The sequence below is a fragment of the Cydia fagiglandana genome, chromosome 3 (genome assembly GCF_963556715.1).
Source record: "Cydia fagiglandana chromosome 3, ilCydFagi1.1, whole genome shotgun sequence".
NCBI lineage: Eukaryota > Metazoa > Arthropoda > Insecta > Lepidoptera > Tortricidae > Cydia > Cydia fagiglandana.
In genome coordinates, this window is record NC_085934.1 from 10633134 (window position 1) to 10651647 (window position 18514).

The window sequence follows — 18514 nt, forward strand, 5'->3', positions numbered from 1 at the left end:
ATTTCGACTGCCTGAAAAACGAATAGTTTCTGTAAGCCGTGTAGGTACAAACGATACCGTACTTATATTAATCGAAATTTTAGAAGAAACACAAGTATTTAGATCTAAGGCTAGACCGTTTGGTGTGTTAAGTGACGACCGCAATGTGAAAACGAGAATGCCGCCATGCTAACAATATCCGCACTACAACAATAAAATTTAAATGTGTACTTTGTTTTATAAAACAGGACACAAGTTGCTTTTTCATGTATACATTTTGCAGATATCCTTACAACCCAGAATTCACACGCTAGCCCGTGAGCCGTATTTGTAGCTAGCATAGCCAAGAAGAATAGTACCAAACACCTAGTGGTGCCATACGAGTATACCGTATGAATGGTTTTAACAGCCGATGTAAACAGCGCGAAACGGCACTAGTCTTTCTTTGATAAATTTGTTCAGACATGGCAGTGAAAATGTATAGGAAGGACATTGACGTAGCAGTTGGTGTAAAAATTTAACGCGTCCGGAATTTATACATTATCTAGATTATCCATACTCAACCTGCGGCCCGCTAGACAATTCGCCAGGTGATCCTGGTATAGATACATAACCTTGCGATATGAACGTCACCTTTAAGCAAATTCGCCTTGTGGCCCGGGGCTGCAAGGCAAAACCGTCTATGTTGCCCACAAAAAAAGTAATGTTAGCTTGTTATGATCAGAATATTTTGTGAAATATTATCTACTTTAGCTGTCAAGACCAAGCCTAAGATATATATTACTCCACTTCGTGTGTCTGGTAATGAGGTAATATTGTAACTCTTGCTTTTTTAAGGTGGTTAGCACATGAACTTGTTCACGGTAAAAGCATCCGATTATTACAGGCACTCAAGTTACATGTGCACAATGACTTTGTACGCGTTGGCGTAGTGAATACTGGGCTTTGGCGGCGGAATATAAGTATCTAGACCTGTTATCGCACTGCACTCGTCGGGTTAGTGTCGACATACGGTGGGTGAGACACGACAGCGTAGACTTAGAACAAACCTTTCTTTTTCTTGTCCTTCTTGTCTTTACCGTCGACGGTCCTGGAATAAATACAATATAATTTTAGTAAAAAAGAGACCGAATAGATGTGAGTAGTATTAAAAGTTAGTGCCTGATCGAACCAAACTTTACAACCGCGTCGAAACTTTGGTAGTCTTCGACCGAAGTTCGGTTTCGGTAGGTTTCGACATAAAAATCATATACTGACCGAAACTAGAACCGGTTCGGTTAAGACAAAAACTTTATTCAAGTTGAAATACAGACGTGAATAAAAGGTTCCTAAATACATTTTTTCCTTATTCAGACTTTTGGCGTGCTTATAATATATGTACAGTGACTTCCACTTGAATAATACGGGTAGGAAAGCATGACCGACATTTTCGTGTGACATACATAAAAATAACCGCATCTAATAATTCGTGTGAAACTGGAAGAAACTCCTATTGAGGATCGAGTGCTTTGGAAAGTACTCCACTGTAAGGTATGTTAATGCTTACTCTTTGCTGTTGGCCTCGAGTGAGCGCCGGCGCAGGTCGTCGAGCGAGAGGCCGGTGTCGCGCTCCCACGCGGCGCGCTCCGCCTGGAAGATACAAAACCTTATTTTCAACTGCAACTTATTTGACTAGTTTGTGTCAACCAACTTTTGTATAAGTACGTAAACTGACAACAACTTCTAACGTTTGTCGGTATAGTAATATTAGCACAACCGGAACAAGTGGTTGCGCTCCCATACGGCGTGCAAGAGCGCTTATGTGCGGTGACCTCGACTGTGGCAGTGAGGAGACACTCCTGACTTCGAGCAAACTCTGCTGCTTTCGGCTCAGCATTGCTCCGAGCAATTATAAAGGACCCTGTACATATTGGGCCAGCGTGGGCCCTTACTTATTCTGTGATTGTGGTACGATAGAATGTTCTCGATCCCATTACGTCCCCATACTTCAATGCGGGTAGCACCGGTTTATTAGGTAGGCTTCTCCCCCGTGCGTCGCTAAAAGAAAGGAATGAGAGATGGGAGTCCCACATAACCCCTGCGCCTCCCTAAGTACAGGGGGTGTGCGCACAGCATTACCATAGTGGGGGGAGAGGGAGTGCGAGGAGAGGTGGAGGGAGATCGCCTCACCTGCAGCGCGCGCTGGCGCTCGTCGAGCTCGCGCGCCTGCGCCTCGAGCGCGCGGCGCGTGGCCTCGTGCCGGCGCGCCAGCTCCGCCTCCGACTCCTTCAGCTTGGCTCGCTTCTCGCGCACCTTCATCTCGAACACCTGCCACCACACACAAACACCGTTATCGAAGGGCTGAGGATTCATTCTGATGTACATGATAACGACTCGACTTTATTTATCATGCGAGGACTATGCATAGATTTACAATATATATGGAGATCCCGTCTCAGCGAGCTGTCACTGTTGCCACTTTTGTTAAGTGTACGATTAACAATTTAACACCACCTTGCTGTAGCCATGTCGATAAAGTCATATCGATAAACTATCGACATTTCTTACAATTTTAATTTTACTTCAAAGGTTTAACGATATCTAAAATGAACAAAAACGCTTTTATTCTTTATTGTGGTTATCAGATCACAATTTTATCGTCACGCCCCAGCAGGGAACCAAGGGAAAGTTTAGATATTTAATTAAAATACATAAATACCTACTAAGATATGTGTTCCGCAATAATTGAATTATTTTATTATATTCTAATATATTTATTATTCATTAGCATTTCAATTATGTATATGTTTAACGAAGATATTGAAGCTTCAATTAATAGCTATTTCGTTCCGCTGTGTAGCGTTTATCAATATATATCATGATTAAAATCGACTTTTCACATCCCTAAAAGAGCACACATACACGTTTTTATGCACACATACACAGCCTGGATGCATCAAAAAAGGCAACACTTGATTTGAAGTTCACCTTGTCAACAGTATGGTTGTCCTTTTTTGACAAATGGCATTTTTAAAAGAGCGAGGAGAGAGAAATTATACTAGTTGCTGCGCCGTCAAAGAGAACAGAAAACGTAGGGGCCTTGGGACTATGTATACCTCCTTAAGTCCTACTCCTACTGCGAGTTGGAAAATAATACATCGTCATACACATACCAACACCATGATAAATCTGGGCGTAAAAGGAAACTATGAGAAGTCCATACGAAGATATATATCGCCAAGAGAATAAGCACTGATACAAATTTAGTTTATTCAGCAGCAAGGTCGAAAGAATGTGACGTCATCACGCACGCGAACAAAAGCTTGTTCTACGTGCGTTTATGCAGTTAAAACAAAATTCTATCAGTTTACAAAGACACTTTCGACGCTACTAACCATGGTGACACAACGTAACACTGGCACGAGGCTTGCCTCGTTGCGCTTTATTCTTTATTTCTACCTATTCTATTTTTACTCCTGACTCACTGTAAAGCTAAGATAAAGACTTCCACGTAATCTTTTTATAGGCTATCGATCTCACTACACCCCGTTTACATTGATCCTATGACTGCTATTATTCACTGCGACAAAGACTTGCCTTGCTAGCTTATCTGCGCTGTTAATGATAAAAAAAACTCTTTACAGACCTGTTCCATTTCACTTTCCATTTTCTTCATCTTAAGATCGTGTTCCCTCTTTTCTTCTTCCATTTGAGCCAGGGGGTTCCTGAATAAAAGAAAAATATACATTACTAAATATAAAACAAGCAACATTCTCGTAACGTTGCATCTTTGTTGATCAAAAACAACATCAACTGCCGTACACATTAAACATAAATATAAATAATTTTAAATACCACATAAAGAAATTTTAAGCAACACTAAGGAGTTAAAGCAATAATATAAATAATGACTACTCATGCGAAGACGTTTTATCGTCTAGTGAACCTCAACTCCATCCAAGCCATTAGTGATTGACGATTTGTCTTCCATAATGGAACTGCCATAAAAACAGCTGAATAAATATTTGTATGCCCTTTTCAAAGAGTTGTGAAAGCAGAACTGCCTTTGAATGAACATTTTGACAACGACAACGTTGATTTTGCTCTGGCAAAGAAGATTTAGGAATAGAATACATACTTAAATTAAAAATATGAACGTAGTCTATGGTGGGAAATTTCTAAATCGAAAAGTGATCTATCAGCCTTATCGCACTTTTCGCTTTCTTTTATCCGTTTACATTTAAAGATACAGACTACGAGTAAAATAGCAATACTCCGACATACATTACTATTCATCGTAGCTTAGTGCATGTGTCCGCTATTATCCCTGTTAATTTTTACGCTTTTAAATTCCGGATATAACAGCTTACAATCACTAAACTTCGGTAAAGACACAATAGCGATACAAAAGTATGTTACCATGCTACAAGTTTATGGTATAAGCATGCTAATACATTGACGCTGTCAAAACATTGATCTCAAGGCAGATAATGAGTGATGGTTAAAACACACGTTAGTGTGCGACGGAACTTACCACACGGTCATGAAACTGTTCATCAGTCCTTGTGGGCACAAACTGAACACCAACACAACCATAGTTAGACACGTGGCTGTGCTCGCACACACGCAAACAGTGGCATTACTAACGTGAAATGATACAAGATAAAGCGGGGTGTTTTACGGCGCCTAGCCTACCTATACTCCGTGAACTGAATACCTATTGTGTGGGTCATAATGAACGACTTTTTCATGGGACCAAATTCGCAAAACTGTTGTTTATGATATAAAAATTATAACACATTCAGGTGTAATCAGACGAAATGTATAAAACGTTTCGTTTATATGACTTTAGTAATGGTACAGTCGACGTCAAAGATATGTTTACACTTTTGCACCTTACTCCTTTGTAATAAGGCGAAAAATGTAAACATGTCTTTGACGTCGACTGTACCATTACCAAAGTCAAATAAACTAAATGTTTCATACGTCGCGTAGTGTGTCAAGACATAAAATAAATTCCCTGCATGTTTAACAATGCAGATTTTATCTTACTATTTTTGTTACGTTCAACGTTCAAGTACATTTATATTCAATAATGTATTGTTCGGTTTATGTGCACATGTAAACATTGTCGATATGCCCGTTATAAAATAAGTATGCCCTTTGACTTCAAGAACACAACAAATAAAGCTTTAAACACAAGCACAAGTAGACCTTTAAGCACAAGTGGATGAAATCATAGTTTATCATATGAAATAAGTAAATTTTTTTACGATATGATATCGTATTAAAGCCCGATAATAACAGTAAATAATAATGCAATGAACTCGAATTTAATATTTTCTAGTTCATTGTGATCTAACGGTGTACCCAATACTCTAGCGATGCTGTCACTACAACATGAATTATTGTTCAACTTTGCAGGTAGAAGTTTCGTCTTCTGTAATAAACTCACTGTGCGGTGACAAATAAATGGTGACAAATAAAGAAACTATTAATAATCACACAACAAACGTTCAATGTTATTAATGCCACTGATGATGCGCAACTGTTATTATTATGATTTATGATTACACTCATGGATATTTACAAATATTACATATTTCAGCATAAGTACTGGAATGTCTAATAAAATTAAGTAATTAGGCTATCATAAGCAACATTGATAGATTGATACTGATAAAAATAAAACTTAATGTGACACTCACGGTAAACAACTGAAAATCTAGTGAAATATTTGTCAAAAATCCATGATAACACGATGACAATGATGTATCATTTCTGCATGCCCAAACACAAAACATTCACGTAATCAAAGAATGTTATATGCAACTATCGGTAGACTAATGTATGGAATATAAATTAAAATGTTCAGCACACAACTGCGAGGATAGCGACAGAGCAAACAGTCTAAGGTGACCAGACATGCAGCAATGAACATCGCAAGTTACACGAAATTTGAGTTAAGATATTTTTATGAACTTCATATAAATGTGTAGTTCTTAACTATAAGGCACCGCTCGTCTTTTATCTTTAAGGCGCTACGATTCAAATAAATCGTCCTTATTGACAGGCGAAACCTTGTTTCTGAGAACGTCACATATTATTGCATAAGTGTAAGAAGTCTGGTCACCTTTAAAGCGGTGACTGCAGTATCAGTCGAAAATATTAGTTAAATGTATAATATTATACGTAGATTACTTAATGTATAATATTATACTTGAATTATGAATAAAGCAACCCGGTCTATATAGGTTGTTAGGTTTAAACCATGCCTATGATTATTATCAGAAAACTTTTATAGTGACTACAATTCATATTTTGTTAGAAGCTTCAAAAGTAAATACTGTGAGTTAGTCGGATAATATTTTTATAAAGAAAGCAACGTTAATACGAGTACACAGCTGGTATTTTTAAACTTGACGTACTTCGACTCGACATTAGTTAATTATTTTAGCCCATAAAAGTACTTCGACTAATTACCGCTGTGATGAGGCCCAGTGGGGTGAGAGAAACAACGTGTATTTTCTTTGTGAAAGTGGTTCCGCCCAGAGTTTAAATTACTGTTATTTGGTTGTTGCGTGGTCCTGATTTCTTGTTTACTCGCTCTAATTATTAACTCCGTTTCACTGTGTTTTTCAAGACTCTCCTTATACAATATTTAGTCCATGTTTTGTTATGGTGTAATTTATTTTAATTCCTACCAATTAATTGACATTTTACTTAGAATTATACATAATCGCGACGTATTTTTTCGCGTGTCCGATTTTACTCACGTTGGCCATTACGAAACTTAGACGTAGATTCTCATTGTAAGTAAATGTCGGTAACCTGTATTATGAAATGTAAGTAGACTATGGAGAAATCTAAAAAAAATAACTCCGAGATATTTCTCTTACCGCACCAGACCTTGATAGCCGTAATGTTTGGATACCTTTACAACCTTCTCGGTTACCTATCAGAGACTCTGGCAAATAGAGAAATGTTTGATTGAATTCATTGTCAGGTTAGCGATGGCTTCGTATGTGAGGTATTATTGATTTAATTTCTTCAGTATATTCAGGGTGAAATTTAAATCACTACCCATTACACTGGGTACTTGTTGAACAACTTTTATTATGGAACCAATACCGAAATCGCGACAGCTAGTTTTTTTCCGCTAGTGATTAAAATTTCACCTACGACGACACGACAATAAAGACGACGTAACGACATAATAATACAAAAACCGAGGAGGTTATAAAAGTATCCTTTATAGAATGTAACGAAAATATAATATATCTTAATATTATGACGTACTTATTAGAGTTGATCCTGTGCGGCTTGCCGTCGTGGCTCAGGCCGGCCAGCTTCCGGCAGCGGTAGTTCTCGTAGTGCACGGAGCTTGTCACGTCCTTCAGGTCCTGCAGGTGCGTCCGGATCACCATGTTGCGCAGCGCCAGGAAGTCGCAGTGCTCTAGGTTCTCCACTGTAAACAATAACACACACTTTCTAACAAATACAAATATAAACAGGACGGAAAACGGACGGCCTAGCCAAGATGACAATCGTACAGTCAGCAGCAGAAGTCACTAAGCGGCCCAGGTGTTCAAAATTATCTTGACGAGACTTTTGTTAAGAGAATAAGAGCGTGTCAACGTAATTTTGCACACCTCGCCCGCTTAGCAACTTCTGCTGCTGACTGTACATTGACAAACGCCAAAAGAAAAGAGAAAATGTATCGGTATGACAATGCCAAGCTGCGAAAAGTCACGTGGCTGTTTCCAAAGATTTTTTAAGTCTTAAATGGCGTTTCTATTCCAAGGACAAATTAGTACGTTCTTATTAGTCTCTTTTTACGTTACTAAATTAATTTCGTCGGGATTATGGCTGCCAGGGCCGACAATTTCAAAACTTGCGTGTTTTCAACTAGTTTCTCTTCGTTTCCTTGCGTAGAATTAATAGAACAACTGATGCATTAACGTGCAAAACATAATTGATAGGACGTATTTAAATAATATCGTTTTTAAATCTGAAATCTTATTCTACGCAACTTGAAACGCAACCAATAATCTCGTCTCTGTACTTTAAGAAAGTAACTTAGTACTCTGTAGTTTTACTCTGTAAATAGGAAAGATTTTTTCGTAAATTTTAATCATGTTACAATCACAGGTATGTACGCCCAATGCAGGAGAGGAGCGAAGAGGTTCCTTAGGGTGGTATTCCACTTGTCGAATTTCTTTGTCCAGTGTCATTGCGTCTCACTTTTCGCATTAAGCAAAATGTGATTGTGTATTGGACAGATGGAATACCGCCCTTAGGGCCAGTTGCACCAACCACATTTGACAGACTGATCAACGTCAACCGGCGCGCCCCGGCGCTTTACTATGAAACTTTCCATACATAAAAATTTAGCGAACTCTTTAACGATACGAACAGTTCGGTGCAACCGACCCTTAGTCAGTGTAAAGCCTTATGAAATAGTAATGTAGTGGTGGTTACCCTCGGCCACGCCCCAGGGGTACTTGCGGCCGCGCACGCGCTTGCCGTCCTGCTCGATGACGGTGTTGGCGCCCACCACGGCGAACGGCACGCGCGCGCGCAGCCGCCCCGCCTCGCCGCCCGCGCCACCGCCCGCGCCCGCCTCCTCCTCGCCCGAGCTCTCGGGGAACGAGTAGATCTTGATCTTGTGCTCGGCTATCTCTTTCATTATCTGGAATTGACGAGGATTTTTTTTTAAACTTACGGCTGTCGTAGTTTTACATAGGGACGGACTCGCTCCAGAAAACTAGATACCGGTGACTGGATGCGAATGATTCGAAAGCTGGTAAATGGAATGTGGAGACTCGCTTAAGTGTGTAGACTGTAGACGCATGATGTATAATCATAAATAAAATTATTCATTATAAATTCCGACTTTACGATAAAATACGCGTGTACGGTACGGCGATAAGTAAAATACGTTTTTAAGGTAAACCATAAAAATAATATGATTAAATTCAAATAAACCTTTTGAACATTTTTGAAACATGAGAATAAATAGCAACACGACGTAGTCATGAAGTAAATATGATACATCGTACCTAGCAGCTGTCACGGGAGTAGCCTTGTCTTATTCTACCATGGAATGAAATACAAATTAATTTAACTTTCGTTGAATGCAGGCCGATATTCTCAAAATAGGAACTGAATTAAACGAACATGTTGAACGGACTTATATTTAGCAGTCGCAGACGACACTAGCGAAATGATGTTATTTCCGTTTTGCTGTAAAGTTAAGTTATAAATAATTAGTGCGCTTACTGGTGCAGATAGTCTACTCTACATAATGAATAAGATGACTAGGATGGTGTAGACTTTGTCCCCTAAGACTGCACACTTAGAGAAGTTACTTAAAATGATGGTAAGTTTGCAAAAGTTAGGACTTATGTAGTAACCCTTTATGTAGGTTCGCATGTATTCATTAAGACTTGTATTTGCTCTGACTGACCTTACGAGTAGCAATGATGGTATGTATCCTGTTTTATGTTGGCAGACTAGACAGGAAGTGCAAACAGTAGAAATACCTAAATGTGTTCTGAATTATTGTGATGTCAAATTTACCCCATAGCCTCTTCATATATTTCCCACCTAGATACTTCAGACTGTAGTAGTAAGTTAAACACGATGAAATACAAACAGCAAGCATTGAAAGCATCTATAAAGCCTACCTGTTCTTTAAAGTCTTTGCATTCCTCAGGCGTCATAGTGTCAGCTTTCGCGATGACTGGTATAATGTTGACCTTATCTCCCAGCCTCTGCATGAACTCCACATCCAGGGGCTTCAGTCCATGGCCGCTGGGCGCGATGAAGTACAGACAGCAGTGGACGCGCGTGTCAGCCGGCGCCGCCTTTCGTGTGACTCGGGACTCTGCGTTTAGGAATTCTTCGTATTTCGATTCTACGAAGTCGATTATCGGTTGCCAGCTGGAAATAATCGAGAACGTGTTCGGTTAGTTGGTTAATTTATAGGTTACAGAATTACGAGCCCGTAGAAAAACAAGTATTTTATTTATTTATGTGTGCAACAACCGCATAAAGAATACGCATGAGTAAATTTTGTATCCATTCGTCATGTAACTTTCTGTTGCTGTCAATAAAGTCATGTGTTAGGGAGTAGAGATAATCAACGATGTCTATATTTTGACTGTATAAAAACTAACTGTTCGTTAAATATTTCTATACTTTGTTTCTTCACGCCACGCATAATAAACATAAACTTGATTACTTATATAAAAATATTATTTGATTTAACCATGTTTTAACGTGCAAGAAATGTCTGTGAAACAAGTACGACCGTGTCTTGCAAGTGTCAAAGATAAACGATAGAAGTTGGTATCTAAACTACTTTGCGACTGTCGGACATTTCTAACTAAAGTTTACTTAAAGAGAGATTAATGTACTTTTAGTAATGGGCACAGGACAAAACGAAAGGAAGAAATCGAGAAAGTGACCTCACCAACCACGGATATGAAATTATGTACAGCCAGGAAAAAAAAGCGAGTGTGTGTAAGTACCAATTGCTGTTGTCGACGGCATCTCCGAAGCCCGGCGTGTCTACGATAGTGAGCGTGAGGTTGACTCCATTCTCCTTGAGGATGACGACGCTGGTCTCTACGCCGACGGTCTTCTTGACGCGCAGCGACGGCCCCGGATGCTTGTCCTTGTCATAGACGTCGGTTAGGAACAACGAGTTGATCAGTGTTGACTTCCCGAGCCCCGTCTCACCTGGAATAAGTTTAAATTGTGTTACGAGGGAGCAAACCTTAGGTAACTGTCGGTATAATGTTTTCTTTATCAATGGAATAGGATATAATAATCGTAGTGTAATAGCATGCTCGTGTAGACACACACAGATTTATTATAAGACGTCCGTGTTCAGCAAAGAACACCGCGAGAAGACAACTAGCTAACTTACTATATGGAACCATTGAACAACCTACACACTGATTTGATAAATTAACGCTTAAAGTTGCCTTAGAAATGGATTTGACGACATTTTTCATTCATTACGGTAAATGGACATCCAGCCTGATAGCTGTCAATCGATTTTTTAATGGACTGGAAATACCGACCTTCTTTTCCGTCCCACATTTACCTTCTATGCATATTTTGAATTCAATTTGTGGCGGAAAATATGTGATTATTAATTTAAAAATATCTTACCTACAACCATCAATGTGAACTCAAACCCTTTTTTAACTGCTTTTCTGTACACTTGATTTGGTAGATTTGCAAATCCAACATATCCATCTAGTTCTTTGGTTTTTGGTTTTTCTAATTTAGGTAGGTCTGGTTTTGGCGCAACCGGAGGGTGGTCAGTTTTCTGTAAGGAAAAAGAAATAACAAATCTATCATAAATCAAAAATCCAATCATAATACCAAATAACAGTATAATATCATCAAACAATATGAACGTTTAATGTACGAGTAATGATGCATTATTATCCGCTGTAACAAGGTACCGTGTAGTCTGTCAATGATTACAGTCACGGCAATTCTCAATCTTCAATGAATCTACAGTCGATGAAAACAAAGAGCTTGTCAATTTGGACTCTATTTCAATGCTATGGACGTCCAAAAGTAATAAACTTTTGCTTTTCGAACTGTATAACCCCATTAGAAATGACAATAATGAGATCATTAGAGAAGTTTCGACAGTTATTTAAAATTCGGGGTTTATTCAATTATTACCTATTGCCAATTAATAAGGTATATCTAAGTTAATAAAACAACAAGGGAAGACAGTGTTCGAGAAAGTAGATGAATGTTAATTTATCTTCAATTGCCTTTAAAAACTTGCTTCGCGTCTGAATAATGTTAGTCTCATTAAAGTGTGGGCACCAAGCGGATAATTAAAGGATCACAGTCCCCATCAATTTTGCGAATTCAGCGATGGCTGTGGTGGGGTGAGATAGGGTTGACCAAACTTGTCTGCATGTTATCATTTGCAGCATTGGGGTTTATACTCTTTATTCAGCAACGTCGGTTTGGCGGCGCCACAGAGGGGCACAGGCGTCGTTGCGTAATATCGAGACACTTCAGACTTAGCGGAGTTCGCACGCGAACTACGAAGAACCCAAATGAACCTCCTTCGCACCAGCTGGCCAGAATTTAGGTAGGAACGAGGCGCTGATGGCCTATAGTGGTGGTTACTAAGCTTACCTTGATTATGTTCTCTGTACTCCTGAGTGGCGCAGGGCCGGTCGGCGGCGCCGTGGTGGGTACAGGCGGCGGTGCAGATGGAGGCACATTTGACTTCGCGGAGTCTATAGACACGCTGTTGCTCAGTTTGGCGGACGGCGGGGCGCCGTTAGCCTCGTGGTGGTTCTCGTGGTTGTCGGGCAGCGTGGCCGAACGCTTGGCGAGTGAGTCTTTGAGCGCGGAGGGCGCGAGCGGCGGCGCCGGCGGCGCGGAGCTCGGCGGCCCCGTCGCGCCGCTCACCGTGTCTGACTTGAAAAACAGCTCGCGTTTACTTTGTAACTGTAACAAAAAACATTACATACCTAAGTTATACGATCTTTCGAAAATATATATATTATCCTAAAATACTGATAATGATGAATAACTCTTACGCCGTCAAGAACGCTCTTAGATAAAAATAGTTATTTTTAGATTAACAAGAATACTTGTATCATGTACAAAAACGCATCCATGCTTAAAGCACTATCGTTTTAGGCTAATTCCAAGAGTGTCAAACCACTAGAGTTAATTCGAAGTTATACACCGTGGACATTGATTTGCGTAGAAACGATCTTTAATATTGATAGGTAACGTCATTTGGGCTTACGGCAATATTCTACGTAACGTACAATTAACGAGCAATGAGTAAAAGAGAAATCATACAATGGATCACATTATTCACATTAATTAATAAACGTGTTTTTATTCGGTTTGATGACAGTTTTAAGAAATGATCTGGGTCAATGTACTTAACGGTGCATCGCACATTGGAGTAAGCTACCGAAACGACATCGAAAAAAATATCGGAGACCATTCCATTACAATGACGGCCTCATTTTTCAAGCGATATTGTATAGGTTAAGATTAAAATCTGCGGAGCTTGGTAGCCGCAGGCTGGTAGGTTAAAGAAAAGAGTATCGAGTCAAGCCCTACGCGGGTAACAAAATGTATAGTAATTTGAATTTCGCACAGTGAACATGGATAGATGGATACGATGAACAGAAGTAACGAGGCTCCCGCGGCGAAAAGTGGTAAATTCACTCTCGAATAAGACCGGCAATACGTGCCTACTTATAGGAGTCATTTGTTAAATAACAGCTACATTGGTAGACCGTATCTCGTTGTGAAAAGGTTTACGAATGGTAAATTAATTGATGGTACAGCTACATTATAAATCTGTCTAGCCGGCTCCGAGCCGGCTCGGATGACTCATTGGCATCAAGGTAACGATGGTAACGATTCTCAGTTTCGTATTCAATATAATACGTTGCATAAATAAGTGGAAAAGGCTGTTTACTACTCTTACTCATCCACGATGGATTTATGTGGGTAATAATATATTAGCATAAAGAAATAGTCCACGTAAATATATCGGGGTGCCTAATATACATCGTGTTTGGAGCGAGAGTACATATAGGTAACCAAGTAGAGCGTGATACACATTCCTTCCCATCGTTATTAGTCTGAGTTCCTCCCTATTGCTTTTGACTTATGGTTACGGTTGAATTCCTTTACGAAATTATAAACATTACCGATGTTATACCACTACAATCGGCCTGATAATAAATTGTTTCCATAGCATGTAGCCGCTTGCAACTTTATACCGTCATCATGTATTCAACAATAAAATTATAAAAAAAACCTCATCGAAACCTTGACTCCCTATTTCCTGGAGTAATTCCAAGCGTTTATCAAACTTATCTACATTTTCTACATTCCTTGGGATGCATTTAAACACATCACGTTTCTTGATGTGGCTTAATAATTCTAGTAACGTTATCGTTCAGTTATTCTAGTAATACGAAGTGGCATTGATTATGATTACATATAATAGAGTTACTTAGTTGACTTTTATATACTTATCATAAATATGTACATGTAATAAGGTAATACCCTAATAACTAATAGCGAGTAAACCGAGTCAAGCACGCAACATGCTTAGGGAAACGTAAACCACTAGAGTGGGACCACAAGTGCCAATAACTAGGTGCGAATAACGAAAGCGGTGAGTCAGGCGGAACACATCGACAGGCTGGGCTGGTTCCGTAGCTTGCAGAGCACTTCGTTCACCATAAGTAAATCTTTGAAGTCCGTAAAAGCTATACTTGATCGGTGGTCATATATTTGAACCTACTCGCCTGAGGCAAAAGCTCGGTTGCTTTGTTAATACAGCTGTTGGCCATGCTCATTGTATACTGAGCGCAAGCGATCTTCAATTCTTCAAGCAAACCGTTGATACCACCTCATAATACTGGTTGTCCTAACTTAACCACTCGGTAACAAATCGATATAACAGTTCGAGTATTCTATGCATAAGCATTCAATGCACAATTCTGCATTAACAATCCTTGTTTACTAAGGTAACGAAGTTATAACAATGGCTTTAATACTGTTGATATTCTATACTGGTAGATTAACCAGCCATTTTAACATAATTTATGTAATTCAATTGTTAAGAAAACATTATAGTTATTTTTTTTTACAAATAGGTACTGATTTCGTTTCGATATAAAATGTATTTTGAATAATGCAAGATGATATAGTGTTTTACATAAAACCTTGAACCGATAAACTTGTTTTATAAAGCCGCAATGTTTCAAAGTATAAAAAGGATATTATTCTAGCACGGCACACCACACCCCGTTCTTTCTGTCAAAATTATAATGTATGCCGGCGGGGACTCTTACGCCGAGATTGCCGGCGGAGATTTCTCAGGCCCATTTAAACATCATGCAGCCCATAAAAACGATTGGTATTGAACTCCATCAACGATTTAGGTACGTAATCACCATAATAAAAGTCAGAGGTGTAATGTAAAGCGTTTAACATTGAATCATCATTATAATGCAACTGAATGCAGCAATGCACAATTCCGTTAGTTTTAAGCAACTTTCGTGGAATTTCGCAAAGAGCGACGACCTTTTAGACGTGCCAATCTAATATGTATCAAGTAGCGACGCCTCTCGTGCAAAAACAAAGAATGATTAGTCATGACCCTTGAATTGTTCCACCTTATAAAGTCCAACGAACGTGTTAAAATATAAATAGCAAACTTAACACTGTATCACTGCATTAGACAATACTTAGTACATACTTATGTAGATTAGTTACTAATATCTATGCATAACAGAGCCAGGGTGTTATAAAACCTTATGAGGGACTAGAACTGTGTTTTCCCACCTGCAGTGTTGTGTGTGTAAGGTATAGAGTGGTATCGAAGGTTCGCAAACTCTAAGAATAAAAAAAACATGTAACTCTTTCTTTTTCATGCTAGGGAGCAATTTGAAGAGGATTTTCACATATTTCACACCTACCAAGCGGGTCGCATCATGAAAAAGGTTGAAAAAACACTGGGCTTCAAAATAAGTTTTCGTTTTTTGTCGCGTTACACTTTAAAGATCAAATTCATTTTATGCTTCACGCAATTTATGATGAACGACTGACGATGAACGACGACGTGAAAAACGACTATTCTAATATATTATTTATTTATGTGACTATACATATAATTATCAGCAACAATCCAACCACATCCAACCATCCAGGTTTGTCCAGTGCATTACTCAACGAAAATTATATGCATCCATTCTGTTCTCTAAACGGCATGGAACAATTTATCAATACTGGCATACTTAGTACATACATTAGCAAACTTCTCGACTAACTATGATTTGTGACCCTACTACATCACCCACGTGAGCTCACGGGAACTAAGCCGACCTAGTTTCAATCTTCTTGAACACTAGAAAATTAGAAACTACTTGATCTAGTAAACTAACTAAATGAATAGTATACCAGAATATAGGTAAGCCATTCAGAAGAACAGATAACAACTAGTCTGATAAAGTGGTATTTATTGGTCTAGACACGAGGCGCTTCGAAAATGACATTGTTAAATACAATATCAGGAAATTGTAAATAACTAGGAGGCACTAGAAAGTTACAACTCCCAGTAGTAAAGGAAGTAAATTGGCTAAATTATGACTGCTAATACATACTAATCTTAACTATATTCTAATCTAATCACGATTGAGAGAAGGTTACTATTACTAGGCATACTAAGTATTCATGGGCAGTGTAGTGTAGTTTACAACTAGCGTTTATTATTCAATTATCAGTTTATCACAAACGTACACTTGACCGGGACCATTATCTTGATATTCTTGATCAACTTTGTTTATTAGTAAAAAATATTTTAGCCATAATACGGTTTTTTTAACTATATTTGTAAAGTTGTGTTAATATAAATAAACTTACATTGTGATCGCCGTTTACTACCGTTAACACATTAATGCTTGGTTTATCCTTATGTTTATGTCTTTTTAAACTAAGTCTTTTGAAAGTGTTAAACATGATTATTTATTTCGAACCACTGCACAAAAACTCAATACCACTTTTAAAATAATCCATTTCATAGGTAGAAAATCTAGAAACATGACAGAATAACACTTTGGAATACAAAATGACGCCACGCCTGAGGAAAAAACACTGAAACAACTGAGCGGATTACAGGATTTGAGGAAACTGAGGTTTGAAACCTTGCCTTCGCGGTTCGCGCTTACTTCACCTACTGAATTTTTACAATCTAGACACGCGGCAGCGTGTCAAGCCAAGTTCAAGCAAAGGAACTGGCTAGCCAGCGCCAAGTGTAATATTACACGAACCACTTGGTGCCACTTTTGACCCTTCTATAACTCAAAACATCTTTGACGTAAACACATAAAACTACGTGTGTTTAATTATATCTATAAGGACATCTAGAAGCCCAAATTTCATGAAGCTAGCTCAAACGGTTATAAAGATATGAAGGTCAAAAAGTCGTAAATTTTAAGACTGACTGACATACCTATAGTACCTAAACCTAACCTACTTCCAGATGACCTAGAAGGATGAAATTTGGAATCCAGCTCAGTTATTGTGTGAAAGCGTAGGAAAAAATCTAAAAATTAAAAAAAGTTATAAAATAGGGGGGGTCCCCATACAAAAAAACCATTTTTTATTGTGACTGACATATAAGTACCTAAACCTAACCTACTTCCAGATGACCTAGAAGGATGAAATTTGGAATCCAGCTCGGTTATTGTGTGTAAGCGTAGGAAAAAATCTAAAAACAAAAAAAAGTTAATAAATAGGGGGGGTTCCCATACAAATTTCTTTTTTATTGTGACTGACATATAGTACCTAAACCTAACCTACTTCCAGATGACCTAGAAGGATGAAATTTGGAATCCAGCTCGGTAATTGTGTGTAAGCGTAGGAAAAAATCTAAAAATAAAAAAAGTTAAAAAATAGGGGGGGTCCCCATATAAAAAACCTGTAATACGCGCTAAACAACCGGCCAACGGTGTGTCGTTGGCGGCGCGCGGCACCACATCTAGACACGCGGCAGCGTGTCAAGCCAAGTTCAAGCAAAGGAACTGGCTAGCCAGCGCCAAGTGTAATATTACACGAACCACTTGGTGCCACTTTTGACCCTTCTATAACTCAAAACATCTTTAACGTAAACACATAAAACTACGTGTGTTTAATTATATCCCACCAAAAACATAAATGTAAAAAAGGAGAGCCAAGTTCAATACAAAAATTATGCTTGGCTGTGGGGCTCGCCGCAAAAAGAATGGAGATCTAAATGAGTGCCACTGCCAAGTTCTATACAAAATCCAAATATGTTTTTATAGGAACAAAATAACATTATAAACAAGTATTAAACTCTGTTTCTTTGCTTTATTGGATACCTATAACAATTGCTGTTATTTAAAAAAATGTGAGATCTTAAAGTAGGTTAGATTTGACTTGGCCAGTTTTCATTATATCAATCATTTTATACATATTGTAATTCTGATAAAACCTGGCCAAGCCAAATCTAACCTACTTTAAGATCTCACATTTTTTTAAATAACAGCAATTGTTATAGGTATCCAATAAAGCAAAGAAATAGAGTTTAATACTTGTTTATAATGTTATTTTGTTCCTATAAATACATATTTGGATTTTGTAGAGAACTTGGCAGTGGCACTCATTTAGATCTCCATTCTTTTTGCGGCGAGCCCCACAGCCAAGCATAATTTTTGTATTGAACTTGGCTCTCCTTTTTTACATTTATGTTTTTGGTGGGATTATATTTACACAGCGCGGAGTCATAACTACAATGGAGTGTTATCGCGAACACACACCGGTGACTAATCGGGTCGTAGGTATCGTTAGGCCTTTAAATTGAAGCGTTACGCATGCTACCGTCGTGATTGGCATTGATTGAATTATATAATAACATTTTTAGTGAAAGTACACAAATATATTTTCTCAATAAGGATGAGTAACAAGAGGTGCCCGGCCCCTTTTCAGAGCGTTTATTCAC

General features: G+C 38.5%; 1 protein-coding gene across 5 annotated transcripts in view; it reads right to left on the reverse strand.

The window, feature by feature from the left end:
* The window catches only part of LOC134680073 (septin-7), a 49585-nt gene that overhangs the window by 2107 nt on the left and 28964 nt on the right, over positions 1-18514 (reverse strand). For 3 of the 5 annotated variants that reach the window (XM_063539098.1, XM_063539094.1, XM_063539096.1), the window contains exons 2-12: positions 12142-12459; positions 11143-11302; positions 10494-10704; positions 9648-9903; positions 8440-8650; positions 7258-7426; positions 4493-4534; positions 3605-3683; positions 2149-2286; positions 1526-1608; positions 1029-1069 (exon numbers count right to left, since the gene is read on the reverse strand). In XM_063539098.1, coding sequence (XP_063395168.1) covers positions 1029-1069; positions 1526-1608; positions 2149-2286; positions 3605-3683; positions 4493-4534; positions 7258-7426; positions 8440-8650; positions 9648-9903; positions 10494-10704; positions 11143-11302; positions 12142-12459 — 1708 coding nt within the window. Of the gene's footprint in view, positions 1-1028; positions 1070-1525; positions 1609-2148; positions 2287-3604; positions 3684-4492; positions 4535-7257; positions 7427-8439; positions 8651-9647; positions 9904-10493; positions 10705-11142; positions 11303-12141; positions 12460-16416; positions 16566-18514 lie in introns of those variants that run through there. The other 2 variants (XM_063539097.1, XM_063539095.1) reach the window with 2 other exon arrangements.